At 36.4% G+C, this 16,328-nt stretch overlaps 2 protein-coding genes across 4 annotated transcripts; both read right to left on the reverse strand.

Annotated features, from left to right (window-relative positions):
- Positions 1 to 325: 325 nt before the first annotated feature.
- On the reverse strand, positions 326 to 6,623 carry eef1a2 (eukaryotic translation elongation factor 1 alpha 2). Of its 3 annotated transcripts, none has more exons than XM_053482430.1 (8): positions 6,517 to 6,623; positions 6,136 to 6,292; positions 5,443 to 5,622; positions 4,002 to 4,298; positions 3,766 to 3,916; positions 1,862 to 2,118; positions 1,358 to 1,592; positions 326 to 1,041 (listed from the first exon to the last, which is right to left on the reverse strand). In XM_053482430.1, exons 2-8 carry the CDS (start codon positions 6,277 to 6,279, stop codon positions 914 to 916), a joined length of 1,392 nt encoding a protein of 463 aa, XP_053338405.1. In that variant the 5' UTR covers positions 6,280 to 6,292; positions 6,517 to 6,623; the 3' UTR covers positions 326 to 913. The 3 variants fall into 3 exon arrangements, with proteins under 3 accessions (XP_053338405.1, XP_053338403.1, XP_053338404.1); XM_053482428.1 differs by having other exon boundaries at positions 6,136 to 6,332; XM_053482429.1 differs by having other exon boundaries at positions 6,513 to 6,623.
- Positions 6,624 to 6,924: 301 nt separating this feature from the next.
- Positions 6,925 to 11,775, reverse strand: mrgbp (MRG/MORF4L binding protein). The gene is made up of 5 exons (XM_053481849.1): positions 11,588 to 11,775; positions 8,954 to 9,075; positions 8,779 to 8,860; positions 8,549 to 8,623; positions 6,925 to 7,869 (listed from the first exon to the last, which is right to left on the reverse strand). Exons 1-5 carry the CDS (start codon positions 11,721 to 11,723, stop codon positions 7,652 to 7,654), a joined length of 633 nt encoding a protein of 210 aa, XP_053337824.1. The 5' UTR covers positions 11,724 to 11,775; the 3' UTR covers positions 6,925 to 7,651.
- Between the last annotated feature and the right edge of the window lie 4,553 nt (positions 11,776 to 16,328).

The following is a 16,328-nucleotide window of genomic DNA, read 5'->3' on the forward strand; positions in this document are numbered from 1 at the left end:
ATTTGTAAACCATTAACCTATGAATTTATGTTCTAATATAATATTTGATAGCGATTATGTGGGGGGGGGGGGCAATCCACGGCAGGGGGCATTTTAGTGCATAACACGTGTTACAAAAAAAAACAACAACAACGGGTGTGCTCGAAGAAGCAATTTAGCCAAATTGTAATTAGCACGATGATCTCATCTTAGATGCGTCAATTCATCTCGGCTGTGTCGAGCGACGTACGAAGAACGGACCCCTGGTTTAAAAAGTGTGTTAAAGTTTCTTGAAATTAAGCAATTTAGAATAGTGTTCACTAAAAGAAACAGCAGACAGCATTGGTGCATAGTACTTGATTGCTAATAGCTGAAAATTTATTATTCTTTTCATCCTAAGGGTTATGACTTTCCCCTCATTCAGTACAAATAAATCATGTTATCTAATCCCATTGCAAACTAGTTTATCACCAGTATAAAACGTTAAACACCATTCATTTATTTTTCCTAAGTGCTCCATTCATCAAGTCAAGCTTAAAAAGCAGGAATCAAGACAAAGCCAACTGGCATCCACAGTTTTAAATAAATCCACAATGAACGGTTAACCAGATGACATTTTTCATTTTATAACTATCACAATCTTCAAATGGAAACTTTCTATGTATGAATTTTATACACATTTACATATACATCAGTATTATAATCAATATTATAGTAGAGTTATATAGACTTCGGTCTGAGAGCTTAAATTACAACAAAGCCATGTCAAATACATGAATAGATATTTTCTGTCATTCACATTGAGATGACCGTCATCCAATCAGTAATGTAATATGGGACTGTAGTGCAGTAGGCCAGGTGAGTATGCCCATTTTTAATATGGGGGTTGCTGGAGGGCAGAAGCGGAAGTCAGGCACTACAAGGGTATCAAGTTTCATTTGCCAGCTTTCTGAGCTTTTTGAGCTGATTTGGTGATTTTGCCACTCCCACCAATTTTCTTTTCTACATTCTTGATGACACCAACAGCAACGGTTTGTCTCATATCTCTCACAGCAAAGCGTCCTGTAAACACATCCAGATAACATTATACTCACAAAAACAGAACAGTGACACATTAATTGTTCTGTAGTTTGTCCTGTCAAAAGGAGTTAAATTCATGATGTCATAACTTGATATTGCACATTCTTTTGGAAAATACTTTAAATGTGAAATAATTGCATGGGTATCCAAATAAGTAAATTTGTTTCCAAAACATTTAACATGCTCAACACTAAGAAATTACTATGTTCAGAATAAGATTAATAGCCATATGTTCTTGAAGGGACAAAGACTAAATAGCTCTCATAATTTTAATTATATGTGACTGCTGTACACTCACCCAAAGGTGGGTACTGTGAAAAACTCTCCACACACATGGGTTTCCCTGGAATCATATCCACAATGGCAGCATCTCCAGACTTTAGGGACTTGGGGTTGTCTTCCAGTTTCTTTCCTGAGCGACGGTCAATCTTCTCCCTCAGCTCAGCAAACTTGCAGGCAATGTGAGCTGTGTGACAGTCGAGGACCGGGGAGTAGCCAGCACTGATTTGACCTGGATGATTCAGGATGATAACCTGTGTGAGTAAAAAAAAAAGAGAGCGCGCGAGAGAACCATGGTACAAAAACAAAAATTAATAGAAGTGTTCACCAGAAGATCATAGTAAAAGCCATTTAAATGCAAAACTATTTGTGTATCTTATGCACTGAACTTATAGTACCTGACCTAATGTGCTGAAAAATTCTGAGCTCATTGGTGCAACTGCTTAGGATTACTGACTTGTGGTGATATTCCTATTTACCTTACTTAGTGTATTAACGTATTGCATTTAAGTCATTCTCTAACCTGTGCTGTAAAACCTGAAGCTTCCTGGGGTGGATCTGACCGGCTGTCCCCACACACATTTCCCCTGCGAATGTCCTTCACAGACACGTTCTTCACATTGAATCCCACATTGTCACCTGGTACCGCTTCAGTCAGTGACTCGTGATGCATCTCCACAGACTTTACTTCTGTAGTGATATTGACAGGAGCAAAGGTCACCACCATTCCTGGACGCAGGATGCCCGTCTCCACTCTGCCCACAGGTACTGTCCCGATGCCTAAGTAAAGAATCCATAATCAACACATCAAGCTTGCTCTGTTCTCAGCCTTCGAAAATTACCATTCAGTGCTTTTCTGACTGCCCTGTATAAGTATATATACAGGTTCATCTCTATAAATTAGAATATCATTGAAAAGTTGATTCTGTAATTTAATTCAAAAAGGAAAAAAATAATATATTAAATGAACTATATCAACCTGGGAATTAATTTAAGTGTTTATTTCTTTTCATTTTGATGATTACAGCTAATGAAAACCCAAAATTCTGTATCTCAGAAAATTAGAATATTACTTAAGACCAATTAAAATAAATTAATAAATAAATAATAAAATGCCCTTTGCATGAATTACTGCAGCAATGCAGTGTGGCATGGAGGCAATCACTCTGTGGCACTGCTGAGGTGTTATCGAAACACTAGTTGCTCCGATAGCGGCCTTCAGGTCTTCTGTGTTGTTGGATCTGGTGTCTCGCATCTTCCTCTTCTTCCTTTCTCTTTTAGGTGGGGCGAGTTTGCTGGCCAATCAAGCACATGGTTCTTAAACCAGGTACATGTATTAGTAACTTTGGCAGGTGTCAAGTCCTGCTGGACGATGAAATCAGCATCTCCATAAAGCTGGTCAGCAGAGGGATGCAGGAAGTGCTCTAAAACCTCCTGGTAAACAGCTGCTTTGACCTTGGACCTGATAAAACACAGTGGACCAATACCAGCAGATGACATGGCTCCTCAAACCACCACTGACTGTGCAAATTTTACACTGGACCTCAAGCAACTTGGATTCTGTGCCTCTCCTCCCTTCCTCTATAATCTGAGACCTTGATTTCCAAATGAAATGCAAAATTTACTTTCATCTGAAAAGAGAACATTGGCCCACTGAGCAACAGTCCAGTCCTTTTTGTCCTTAACCCAGGTAAGACGCCTCTGATGTTGTCTCTGGTTCAAGAGTGGCTTGACGCAAGGAATGTGACAGTTGTAGCCCATGTCCTGGATACGTCTGTGCGTGGTGGCTCTTGAAGAACTGATTTCCCTGACTATCCCTGTTCCTTATGCACATTTCTACCAAAAAAAATTTCCTTCCATTCAAATTTCGCTGAATGTGCATGGATATAAACACTCTGAACAGCCAGCCTACTCAACCAGACTTAGAGACCATTTAAAGGCTCAGAAAACCTTTGCAGGTGTTTTGAGTTAATTAGCTCATTAGAGTGTAATACCAGAAGTCTCCTGAAATATTTAACTTTTTCACAATATTTAAATTTTCTGAGATACTAAATTTGGGGTTTTTGTTAGCTGTAAGTCATAAGCTTTAAAAAATAAACACTTGAAATATATTCGTCTGTAATAAATCTATTTAATATATGAATTTTATTTTTTGAATTCAATTACTGAAATAAATCAACTTTTTAAATATATTCTAATTTATTGAGATGCACCTGTAAGAACTGTATTTGTTTATAAATCTCTGTTTATGAGATTTGCACATCTGCATCCTGATATTTTTGGTAATTCTTCTTGGCAAACTTGTTAAAGCTTTTAGTAATAATTAGGATTTTTTTTATACATAGACATACATGGATTTATTTGATACCCACTATGAGGTGAATATACACTATACAGTACATCAACCTCATCTAAGTGGATGCAGACCTCCAATTTTGTAAACATCCTGCAAAGGAAGGCGTAAAGGCTTGTCTGTGGGACGTGTAGGGGGCATGATTGTGTCCAAGGCCTCAAGGAGGGTGATTCCAGTAGCATGTTGTTCCTTCCTCTCAAGCTTCCAGCCTTTAAACCATGACATCTGCAGAGTATTATGTCAAGCATAATAAATAAACTTAGATATAATGCATTCACACACTATGAATTAACATGCTCTCAACACCTACATTGGTGGAAGGTTCCAGCATGTTGTCCCCATGCCATCCAGAAATAGGGACGAAGGGCACTGAGGCGGGACTGTAGCCAATCTTCTTGATGTAAGCACTGACTTCTTTAACAATCTCATCATAGCGCTTTTCGCTGTAAGAAGGCTCCGTAGAGTCCATTTTGTTAACAGCAACAATCAGCTGCTTGACACCCAACGTGTAGGCCAGGAGGGCATGTTCACGAGTCTGTCCATTCTTGGAGATACCTGCCTCAAACTCACCTACCCCAGCTGCCACAATAAGAACAGCACAATCCGCCTGGAGACATCAAATAGAATAAAGTTCACTGTTTTGTCTTTTTTTTTTTTTTTTTTTTTTAAGTTTGAAATGCTAAATTAAATATATTATTAGTTACATGAATAAATTCATTTCAGTAAATATTTTAAATTCCCTTCTACAAATAGGGGTATAAATTGATTACAAATGTAGTGACCTCTGACAGTGAAACAACCCTTAAAGTAGATATTTTTCGATGATACAACACAAACAATAGCAAGATTGAACACACAATATCCATCACCATATAATGTTTTTGCAATTTGTAATCCTATTGTAACTCCTACTGTAAGACATAAAGGAAGAGATGTTCAGACCTTCAGTAAAGTCAACTATTTACAGTGAGTCAGAAAGGCCTTGTTTACAATTCAACCAAAGCTATGAATGGACCTTCTACATAATTCCCACTTAAAAGCTGTTTACACAGTAGCACAATCCTGCATCTATAATCCTTACAGAAGAAGACACAGCACTATGTCAAGATTCCTTTCCTTTAGAAAACATTAAACCATCAACCTTCACATGGTACTTTTTTTAGAATTAGTTCGAGCCATTGGCCCATTTCATCATCCAAATAATTCTATTCAATAGTTAATTATAGACTAATTAGTATTACTACATTTCAATATACTGTATATTTACCTATATACAATATACTAATTAAATTAACAATAATAATGATAATAATAATAATAAAATATTTTACATGTTTGCATTTGCCACAGATAAGTTCTTCAAAGGTAAATGCATTTAAATAAATTAATAAAATATCCTTAAAATATCAGGCTAATTATTGTTAATATTACCACTATCATCTTGGTGATGCAACCATCTCCATGTCACCATTCATTATTCACTAGACTGGTGCCCAGTTTAATTAAGTTATTATTACTAGAAGGAAACATTTTAAACATTCTAATCAATAAAAAAATCTAATGTATAATAATTTATATATTAGTAATTACTTATCCACCTTTGCATGGCCTAAACAAAGGAGATCTATTGTCCATTACGCTAACAAATAAGAAAAAATAAATAAATAAATAAATAAACAGAATGGGTTGTTCCAAACTATGCTATGGTTAGGCTTGTATTGCAAAATGTATATTTATCCACTCTGCTTTACCTGGGAAGTCCCTGTAATCATGTTCTTGATGAAATCTCTATGTCCTGGAGCATCAATGATGGTGATGTAGTATTTAGAGGTCTCAAACTTCCAGAGGGAGATGTCTATTGTGATGCCCCTCTCCCGCTCTGCCTTCAGCTTGTCCAGAACCCAAGCATATTTAAATGAACCTTTCCCCATCTGTGCAACCAAAAGGACATTTTCTTTAAACAACAGACATACAACCATTACTTTGATTTCAAAACTCATTTTGCTATTGATCTTACAATAAATGAAAAAATATTTATGTATTAAAGAGAAAACAATAATCACATAGTATGTATACTATAGTATGCACTACTGACATTTACTTAAATGAACTAAAAACTAAATGTATAACCACCATTGCAAAAAAGCTAAAATGATATAAGAAGGCCAAGTCCACATCCACCATGACATCAGGACTTCTTTCCATTTTTATAATCTACATAAATCACACAATTGGATTAAGGTTCTTGTCTGTGCAAACACTAAAACCAACTCCCAGAAACCTTTAGGCTCCTTTCACTCAGTCCAAGGATTCACTTTAAATCCACTCACATGTTTTTCTATGTTTTCTTCCATTACCACTTGCTTCCTAAAGCAACTTTTAAGAATAACACTTATTGAAGAAAACATGGGATTTAGTAGAACTATGCTTAAATTTTGTCTTACCTCTGCAGCCTCCTTTTCAAATTTCTCGATGGTTCTCTTGTCAATGCCACCACACTTATAAATGAGGTGGCCAGTGGTGGTGGACTTCCCAGAATCGACATGACCAATCACAACTATATTAATATGGATCTTCTCCTTCCCCATAACGAAGAAAACACTGATGTAAATAAGAGAGAATGTGTCCACCCAGTGTCTCCCTGCAGTGAATTTAAATGTTTTTATGAACAAGCCCTACAGTAATATACAAATATACATTTAATTAAAGATGACGTCAATTATTACATTATACTTAAGTATAGAGAAATAAAATGAGCTGCATTTAAAAAATGTCCCATGCATACATTAGTAAGCAAAGGTAGCTTCCATTGGTCGCTTACCCACCGCTGTAAACAGGGAGCTTTGTGTGTTCCTCCAGTATCCTGAAGAACACTGGGGCTGGCACACTAACTGTGTCTGCCCGGGGAACGCAATGCAGCACTTTAAGTGGGGGGAAGAGAGAGAGAGAGAGAGAGAGAGAGAGAGAGAGAGAGAGAGAGAGAACTGCAACAACAGCAGAACAAAGCAGGCAGGTAGGGATGAGAGAGAGAGAAAGAGAGAGAGAGAGAGAGGGAGAGAGAGAGAGAGACACCACACAAACCTCAGTGACTCAGCATACTGACTGATTTCTTTAGGTTTAAACTCTGATGAATCACTTTTCCCCCCTAAATTGGCTGAGGACGTACTGTAGAGACCATCAGCCTTTTTCATCTGACACTATTTTCTGAGAACAAAAGAATGTAAAGGGGGACATTTTCAAAGCATGAACCAAAGGAGGCCAGTATTTATTCTTTTATAAAATAAACAACAAACCATCATTGCTTACATTTTTTTTTTATAAAACAGAAAGTTAATAAATACAGATGGTTGTAAAATCCAATTCCTCCTTAACAAACACCTAATGGAAATACAAGAACTTGATTTAAGTCCATTTTGGTTATATTACACACACCATTTAGACAGTCTGAAAATCAAAAGCAGGACATAAAAGCATTAAACTGCTCTAACAATTTAACACTAAGCCTCCTATCCCTATTATTGACCATCATGGCATCCACAGTCCTTGTTGAAAAAGAAAAAAGAAAAAAATTCATGTACAGGAATTACTCCATGAGGTCATTTGTTTAATGGAGAAACTGCTACTTAAAAACGTACTTATCAGGAATAAAAATAAGGTGGCGAGTTACACGGGTCTGTACTATGTTCCACAACCTGGAGGCTTTTAAGTTCTTCTCAATCCATTGCTTATACTTTCTATCAAAGTCCTGATTATTCTTCAGTACACTGTTTACATGTGTGCACTGGTGTGTTCCCAAATACACCAAGCTTCTGAAAAAGCTCAAACAGAGGACTATTGCATTCATACAGAAACAGTGCCTCACAATGCTTTAACCATGTCTGAGACCCTGGTTGGCCTAACTTAAGCCATCACTCAGTCCCAATGAGTTAGATGCTCCAAATGCGCCCCTGTTGGCCAACACTATGTTCTGCGGCGTTTGGCTCCCCCAGGGCTGGATGGATTGCCGGTGCTCAGGGTTTTTTCTGTGGTCCGGTTTCTCTTCCGCTTCTCACCTGCAGCCTCCTTAGAGCCACCACCCGACTCGACTGAATTCCCCTTTTCCCTCTCACGCTCACGATCCTTTTCCTTCTCTCGCCCACTGCTTGAGCGTTCAGTAATCTTCACTGAAGAGTTGCTACCTGGTAGGACAAAGACACAACAGGAAAATGATGAGTTGATTCTTAAAAAAAAGAACTGTATGAAGCATTAGTTGGAAGTGTTTACATTCCTGTTCAATATAGAAACACTTCAACTACAGTGGTCTCAACATAATAATTTCAAGTAATAAATAAATAAATACCAGACAAGGATTTGGGACAAATATGACCATTATATATATTTTTTTACAAAATGAGCATTTTATGCATTAGCAGTATGTGGTGCATTGTAATGATTTGCTTGTTGTGAAAATGGCACAAAAAGCATCTAAGTGTAACGTATTTTCAAATTTTATTTGAACAGCCAGAGCAAAGAAATGTCATATTAGTTTAACTCTCCAGGTGTGCATTTAATGCCTGGTTTTCAGCTTTGTGTATGTTTTTTGGGGGGCTTGAACTAGAATTAGCATATTAATATCAGCAGCTTCACACGATCGAAGGTGACAAACAGCTAGCACAAAAAAAAATAATCTGATGGACCGTATCAGTCCCTATAGAGACGTTTGGGGGAAATGAAGATAGGAAGAAGGCATTGAGGAATGATACACAGGCTCACATATTCTTCAGAAATCGGATCTAGATACTAGAGGTGAGAGAGAGAGAGAGAGAAAGAGAGAGAGAGAGAGAGAGTGAGAGAGAGAGACTCTAAGGGTGTGAGAACCTTCTTCATGGGTGGCAGAAAGATCCCTCTCTTCTTTAATCTCTTCCTTTATATCATCCTCTGAACCTATTTTTCCTGTAGCAATTAAGGAAGAGCAAACATTTTGTTAAATAGCAAACACCTCAGACATCAGATCTTAAAAGGTACAACGAAAATGCAAGCTTTGAATCATCGGGGTTCTTATAGCTCATGACATATTAAACTCACAAGTAAAGGCAAAGGTAGCTCACCTTCTCTGACCTCTTGTATTATGCCCTCAGGCAGAACAAAGCTCTTTTCAGAGTTGGGAAAAGGAAGGATTTCGGACTCGTGCTGCGGAGCATAAGAAACTCGTTATGTTCAAGGTTTCAAACATCATTATGTTCAACAGCCGAGAGTTATTATATAGTTAACAGGTTGACTCACCAGTGCCTGCATATCATACATAGTTCCCAGGTGATCCCAGATGACCTTTGATGACACCTGTCTTCCAATGTTTTGGCTAAATTTATCACGTATACAAATCATGTGGAAATGACGATTGACTCCTGTAATTATTAAAATGAATTAATAAGAATAAAATCAATAAGAATATGAAAATTTTCAGTCTAAATGGTCACAGGTTTGTAAAATTATGAGAGATATTTTTGACATGGTTGTAATTTTTTTAATGGAAATGCAAACTTAAAGAATCTTAACAGAAATTAGGTTTAGTTAAAAAAAATCTTTGCTTAACAGAATTTTACACTGGACATGCATACAAGTAGTGCTGGATGATTTTTTTTTATTAATATGGTTGATTCAACCATGTTTAAACTTAATTTTTAAATGTTCTAAAATGTAAGTCTTTTACAAGAATAAATGTCTCCTACACTCTGCACTACTTACAAACACTTAAGTGATTCTACACTGATCAGCCATAGCATTATGACCACTGTCAGGTTAAGTGAATAACATTGATTATCCCTTTACAGTGACACCTGGAGGTGGGTGGGATATGTTAGGTTGCAAGTGAACATTTTGTCCCTAAAGCTGAGGTGTTGGGAGCAGAAATAAAAATGGATGACTGAGTCAGAGAAACTTCAGAACTGGAACTCTTCAAATTGAGCTCAAACTGCTAAAACATTAATGCTGTATCTATTAGAAAGTGCATAGCACAGAGCATCGGGCTATGTAGGCACAGAGCATTTATGGTGGCTGGGCTGACCTGCGTCCACCAACAAAAGCACCTACAATGGGCCTGCGAGCATCAAAACAGAATCACCGAGCAATGGCTTGGTCTGATCAATTTCTTTTACATCTTGTGGATGGCTGGGTGTATGTGTCAGTTAACCGGGGAAGTGATAGCACCAGAATGCAACATGGGGAAAAGACAAGCTGCCGGAGGTAGTGTGATCCTTTGGGTAATGTTCTGCTGAGAACCCTTGGGTCCTGCCATACATGTGATGGATGTGTGGTAAAAATAAGTCTGATCCATGGAGGCCCCACATTGCAACTTGCAAAAATGCTACAAACAGCTTGGTGCCAAACCATGTAAAGTCTAGTGAAGTTCATGTCTCGACGAGTCAGGGCAGTTTTGATGGCAGGAATGGGACCTACTCTATATTAGGTGGAGGGTCATAACGTTATGATTGATTCTTATTAAGCTGTATTATCAATCAGATGTCACAACAAATTTTATTTAATCATGTTTATTTTTCCCGCAGCACATTCATGCAATGTTGCAAGATTTATTTTAATAACTTTATCACATTTATTACCTTAGGGCTGCTAACAGCCTTTTTTTTCTTTTATTTCTGTAGAGCTGCAAGTTGTTTACTGCATTACTTTCAAAAATAAACTGGGTAACAGCTGTTATTTGTATTTATCCAGTGTTGTCTCTTTCTAGACAATTTGCTGTGGTGTTGCTTACTGTCAAGAACTGCTAGGAATGTTACCCTAGTGATGTGGAATCAGGTGAAGTTGAGCTAAATCTTGATATTTTTTCTTCATTTTATAATTTCCCCAGAATATAATTTACATTCAGCAGCACTGTGGCCTCGCACCTTTTCAATTCCCGCCTCAGGTCTGTGTGCATGGAGGCTCCTCAGTGACACCATACACAGGATAAGCGGTATAGAAAATGAAATGATGACTAATTTACAGACTGCTTTGTTTCTACTGCCATTAAAAAAAAGGACTATCCAGTTTGCTGTAACTGATTTTAATTCCTGTGAACGGATACACCAGGCCTATGAAACATAGAATCAATTGATATCAACTATTAGAAATTTTATTATTTAATTTTTAAGTTTTTTTTTTTTTTACTTAATGTTGTTTATAAAGGGACTGAGAGTATCATATTTTCAATTCTCTATATGTACGCACTGTGCACATAGAATCGACAATTAAGTTGACTTTGACTAATAAGTACAGTATAAAAACTGATGCTGGGTGATAACCCCCATTTCTAAGACAATTGAATATTTTTCAGTATGTATTAAAATGCCACACTTAAAACTTTTTCAACTTACCAGATGTAAAGCAAACTATATGTCTTATGAACAAGCTCACTGGAGCACATACCTTAATTAAATCAGGCTGTCATTAATATGAGCTTATATAAAATTGACTAAGATCTCACTTACATGGGATGATGTATAGAGGTATGCATGAAAAGGGTTTTTACCAGATGCTGACTGACAGTAGATGATTTATTATTAAGCATAACTGAATATAAAATAAGGGTGAAACATCATTATAAAGAAAATCTACAAGAGGACAGGTGTCTTTTTTTTATATATAGGTTCCATATTCATTAAAAAATAGTAACATGCAGGAAGTTTAAATTAAATCAGAACTAATTTATATATTTCTAAACAATTCCAGGGGTTAATTTAGAATCCGAGTACGATTTATTCAAACTAAATCTAAGTGAGCAGCTCACATCCACGTCTCAGGCTCTCACTTCTCTCCTCGCGCACTCTGTCTCGGGGAAGCTCGGGTATGTTTGCACTTTACATCGAGGACTCGGGGCCTACTGCGGGAAGGCTGCACAATAAAAACGGAAATATAGCTCACCGACTGGTTTGTGACCCAACATCGCGTGAAACAAACACACTTCCACCTCCTGGCTCCACACCACTGACTCATCCGCAGCACAGGCTCCGGAATCCACTTGTTTTTCATCAGCTGGGACAACTTCAGCCTCCCCCATGTTTTTAATCCAGCGTCTTAAATCCTCTTCTTCTACGTCTAGTCGAGTTTCTGTTTTTCTTTTGTTTCTACCAAACGTGCTAACTGTTGCGTTGCCGCCCCCATATGGCCAGGAGTGAATCAAAAGTTTGGACACACCTTCTTATTGCATAGTCTTTCCTGATATTTATGTCTTTCTACATTGTTAAACAATGCTTAAGGTATCCAAATGATGTAATAATTTAATTTGAACAGTTGATATTGAGATGTGTCTGCTACTTATGCTCTGTAAAGCCGTCATGTGCTTGATGGTTTTTACAAATGCACTTGACAATATTGTTCTTGCAAGAACTATTCCAGAACATCTGATCTTCATGTCTTAAAAAAAACAACCAACTGTTTTTGCTGTTGTTGTGGTTACTTTATAACCTAATGCCATGTGTTCTTTCATAGTTTTGAACAAAATACAATTTAAAATAAAATATATTTATAAAATAAAAAACAGCACTGAGAAAACTCACACAGCCACTGGGACACTATACTATACACATACAGGCTTAAACCAGGAACCCTGGTGCTGTGAGGCGGCATATATACAGGTGGTCAATGGACTGACACCCCATTCAGAGTGTATTTCATAAGTCTACTAGGATAGGCTCCAGACCCCACACCATCCTGTACACATGATGAATGTACCTTGCAAAATTATTCATACACTTTGAAATTTTTCACATTTTGTTACATTACAACCACAAAGTAAATGTATTTTATTGGGATTTTGTGTGATAGTCCAACACAACGTGGCACATAATTGTGAAGTGGAAGGAAAATTATGAATTGTTTTTAAAATTATTTACATCATAAAAATCGGAACGCTTACTAAAATCCAGTGGACCCAATTGCCTCCAGAAGTCATCTACTGTAATTAGCAACTAGTGACCACATGTGTAAAATGTAGTTTTAGATTAAATATAATTCATGCTAACAAGGAAAAGGCAGACACAGCACTGCTATCACTGGATGCCGAAAAAGCCTTTGATAGGGTCGAATGGCCCTATCTTTTTAAAGTTAGAAATAAAATAGGTTAAAGTAATTTATAACAACTCAAAGGCAGAAATTTTGACTAATAGGATAATTTTCAAACCAATCAAAATTAGCAAAGGATGTCCGCTCTCTCCTTTGTTATTCACACTAGCAATTGAACCATTAGCAATTGGGATACGTTCACATCAGCAAATTAGTGGAATAATAGGACCGACAGAACACAGAATATCTCTATATGCTGATGATGTCATTCTATTTTTGTCAAATTTGAGTCAATCTATTTCGGCTGTTTTACAGCTAATTAAAACATTTGGGGATATTTCGGGATATAGGGTAAATAAAACAAAATCTTCTATATTACTGCTAAATCAAAGTGAAGAAGAAACCCAATCGCAGAGGTAATTCAATTTAATGTTGTGGATCAGTTCAAGTATTTGGGAATAAAAATTTAGCCAAAATTGGAAAATATCGCTGATGTTAATTATGAACCTTTAATTACAGAAATTAATGAGTCAATTGACAGATGGATGTTCTTACCAGTATCAACAATAGAGAGAATTAATATTTTAAAAATAAATGTACTACCTAAATTACTATATTTATTTTAAAAATATTCCATTACTGCCAACTTCAGACATGTTTTCAAAAATCAAAACTATGTTTGTCAGATTCATATGGAATAATAGGAGGGCAAGGCTTCATTTGTCTGTGTTGTACCTTCCATATAATAGAGGAGGTTTAAAATGTCCAAACCTAGAGTGGTATTACTGGGCTGCGCAGCTGAGGTCTATTATGATTTATTTTTCATCGGGTGAGTCTCCGCATTGGATAGAAATGGAATCTTATGATTTGAACTTGTCTATACCTTCATACATATACTCAGATACAGCAAAAAAAGTTACGGAAACAAACTAAAAACCCAATGGTAAGACAGATGGTAAAGATATGGCATGAAGTACAAAATTACTTAAAAGAAACACATTTTTTGTCTCAATATAGTCCAATTTGGGGAAATCAGTTCTTTGTACCAGGGAGAGAGGATGCAACATTTAAATTGTGGGAATCAAGGGGACTTAGAATAATTCAAGATTTATATCTGACAGATTCTGACACTATGATGTCATTTGAGGAGTTGAGAAATTTAACCTTAAGAGAAAACTTTTTTTCAAACATTTACAACTAATAAGTTTCATAAAGTCAAATCAGGAGAATAATCTAATTGATAAACCCTCCCTTGGTATTAGAAAAAAATATGACAAAGGATAACTGGAGAAAGGGCATCATATCTGAATTTTATGAGTTGTTGACAACTAATTCACCAGAAAGTTCAAAATATAAGTTAAATGCATGGCAAGAAGACTTGCAATTTGAGTTGTCAGATGAAAATTGGGAAGTTTGTATTAAGGCTCAAACTATGTCCATAAATATGCGTCTCAAACTTATTCAGTATAAATGGATAATGCAGACATATAACACCGGTGGAATTAAATAAATATAACAAAAATATACCAGACCTATGCAGAAAGTGTTTCGAAGGTAGAGGAACTTTATTTTCATTGTATTTGGCAATGTAAAAAAATCCAAATATTCTGGGAAAATATAAGACTCATAATTGAAAAGATAATCTAAAAAAAAATTGTACTGGATCCAAAGCTTTTTCTGTTGGGATTATATCTTTATATATTTGAATATAACGGATGAAGAAGGGGAAGATTAATCTGGGTGGACAATGCAGCTCTGACTTTAAAAAAAGATTTTAAAAGTAGATTTATTTAGCTTTGAAACTAGGAAGATTAAAAAAGATAACCATGTGTTAAAACAGGAGGAATATTTTTGTTTGTTGTTGTTTTTTTTGTGTGTGTGTTTTGTTTTTTGTTTGAATATTTTGTTGAAATGTTAGATGTGATCTTCAAGAGTACAGCAATTTCTTTGTTTAAAGTTGTGCATGATTGTACAAGGCTGTACTCCAAATGGTCAAAATAAAAAATATATCGAAAAATTTTTTTTTTAGTTTTAGTATAAATACAGCTGTTCTGTGAAGCCCTCAGAGGTTTGGTAGAGAACATTAGTGAACAAACAGCATCATGAAGCTAGAGGTATGAAAGGTATGAATACTTTTGCAAGACACTGTAGACAATAAGTGAGTAGTTCTCATACAACACCTCCTCCAAAAGTATTGGAACATCAAGTATATTGTCTTTGCTATACAATAAAGACATTTGGATTTTAGATGAAAATATTAATACGAGACAATGTTTGGCTTGTCTCGTATATAGCGAGACAAAATCTCCTATCTGTTAGCTGTCGTGGCCATAGATTTTGGAATCCAACTCAGACAAAAGATTGTCTTTTGCACACAAATCTTTTTTTTTACGCACAAATATTTTTGACAGTGATCTTATTCCATAGAAAGCCTTAACTAGCCAAAACAAAATCCCATTGCTTTTCAATACTGTCAGAGAGAACAGCACACTATTGGCCACTTTTGCTGCCTGTTATAAAGAAGGAATTGTCACCTGCAGAACTCCTAAAAATTGTTCGTAGCATTTTTTAGTTTCTAAAAGAGGTCTATTAAAAACTTTGTCTCAAAAATCTCATCTTTGTCTCATCTTCTGTAATATGGTTGGTAATGTAATGTTTAAGGATGTTTTAGAATAGAATAATTTTTTTTATTATTTGTCACATGTACTTTACAGCACAGTGAAATGTCTTCTTCGCATATCCCAATTAGGAAACTGGGGTCAAAGCGCAGGGTCAGCCTGCTTACAGAGCCCCTGAAACAGATAGGGTTAAGGGCCTTGCTCAAGGGCTCAACAGTGACAACTTGGCGATGCTGGGGCTGGAACCCCCGACCTTCCGATCAGTAATCCAGTAACTCACAGGCTTAACCGACTGAGACACCACTGCCTGTTTTATTTGTTTATCTGTTTTATTCAGCTGTCCACTTTCTATGCTCCTGTTTCCAACGTAACCAAAGATTCCTGTTCTTGGCTTAAGGAGTGGAACCTGATTTGCTCTTTTTCAGCTGTTTGTTCTTTTCTACAGTTTACTGTTGTAGCCCACCCGTGTTAAGGTTCAACGTATTGCGTATTTTCTGGGATGCCTTTCTGCTTATCTAAGTTAAGGTAATAGGTAATAAAGTCACACACATGGTAGCCTTATGATTGTCCTGTGCCAATTTAATTAAAAGGTATTTAAGCTAGCATGCTTAGCAAAACTGCTTTTTTCATATCAATCTAGATAAACAAAACAGTTTGACAGAAAAATCTCGGGGGATGGGCAAAGTCTGAAAGACTCAAACCAGCCCACATAGTGCCTTAAACAGTTACTGAAATTTAATTTCCCCAGTTATGACATTTAATGTTAATATTAACCCAAAAAGTTTTTCCTGTATCTTTACTGTATAAATGCGTGTGTACTGCTGCCAAATTGTTGGCTGATGAGCAGGTGTACAAGTGCTCCTAATAAAGTCGCCAGGGAATGGGTTTACTGTATGTAGAGCTCCTTCAGATATAATTTAAGGCTTTCTATATGGTCTTCACAAGCATTTATTGTTTTAATGATGCAAAGGATCTTCAACACA

This window comes from Clarias gariepinus, chromosome 22, assembly GCF_024256425.1.
Source record: "Clarias gariepinus isolate MV-2021 ecotype Netherlands chromosome 22, CGAR_prim_01v2, whole genome shotgun sequence".
Lineage (NCBI taxonomy): Eukaryota > Metazoa > Chordata > Actinopteri > Siluriformes > Clariidae > Clarias > Clarias gariepinus.

Coding starts and splice junctions, on each gene's coding strand:
- mrgbp (XM_053481849.1), bottom strand. CDS start 11,723: ATGGGGGAGGCTGAAGTTGTCCCAGCTGATGAAAAACAAGTGGATTCC. Junction 9,076..11,587: donor GTTGGGTCACAAACCAGTCG/GTGAGCTATATT, acceptor TAATAATTACAG/GAGTCAATCGTCATTTCCAC. Junction 8,624..8,778: donor AATACAAGAGGTCAGAGAAG/GTGAGCTACCTT, acceptor TAATTGCTACAG/GAAAAATAGGTTCAGAGGAT.
- eef1a2 (XM_053482430.1), bottom strand. CDS start 6,279: ATGGGGAAGGAGAAGATCCATATTAATATAGTTGTGATTGGTCATGTC. Junction 4,299..5,442: donor TGATTACAGGGACTTCCCAG/GTAAAGCAGAGT, acceptor TGATGTCTCCAG/GCGGATTGTGCTGTTCTTAT. Junction 1,593..1,861: donor CTTCAGGTTTTACAGCACAG/GTTAGAGAATGA, acceptor TTACTCACACAG/GTTATCATCCTGAATCATCC.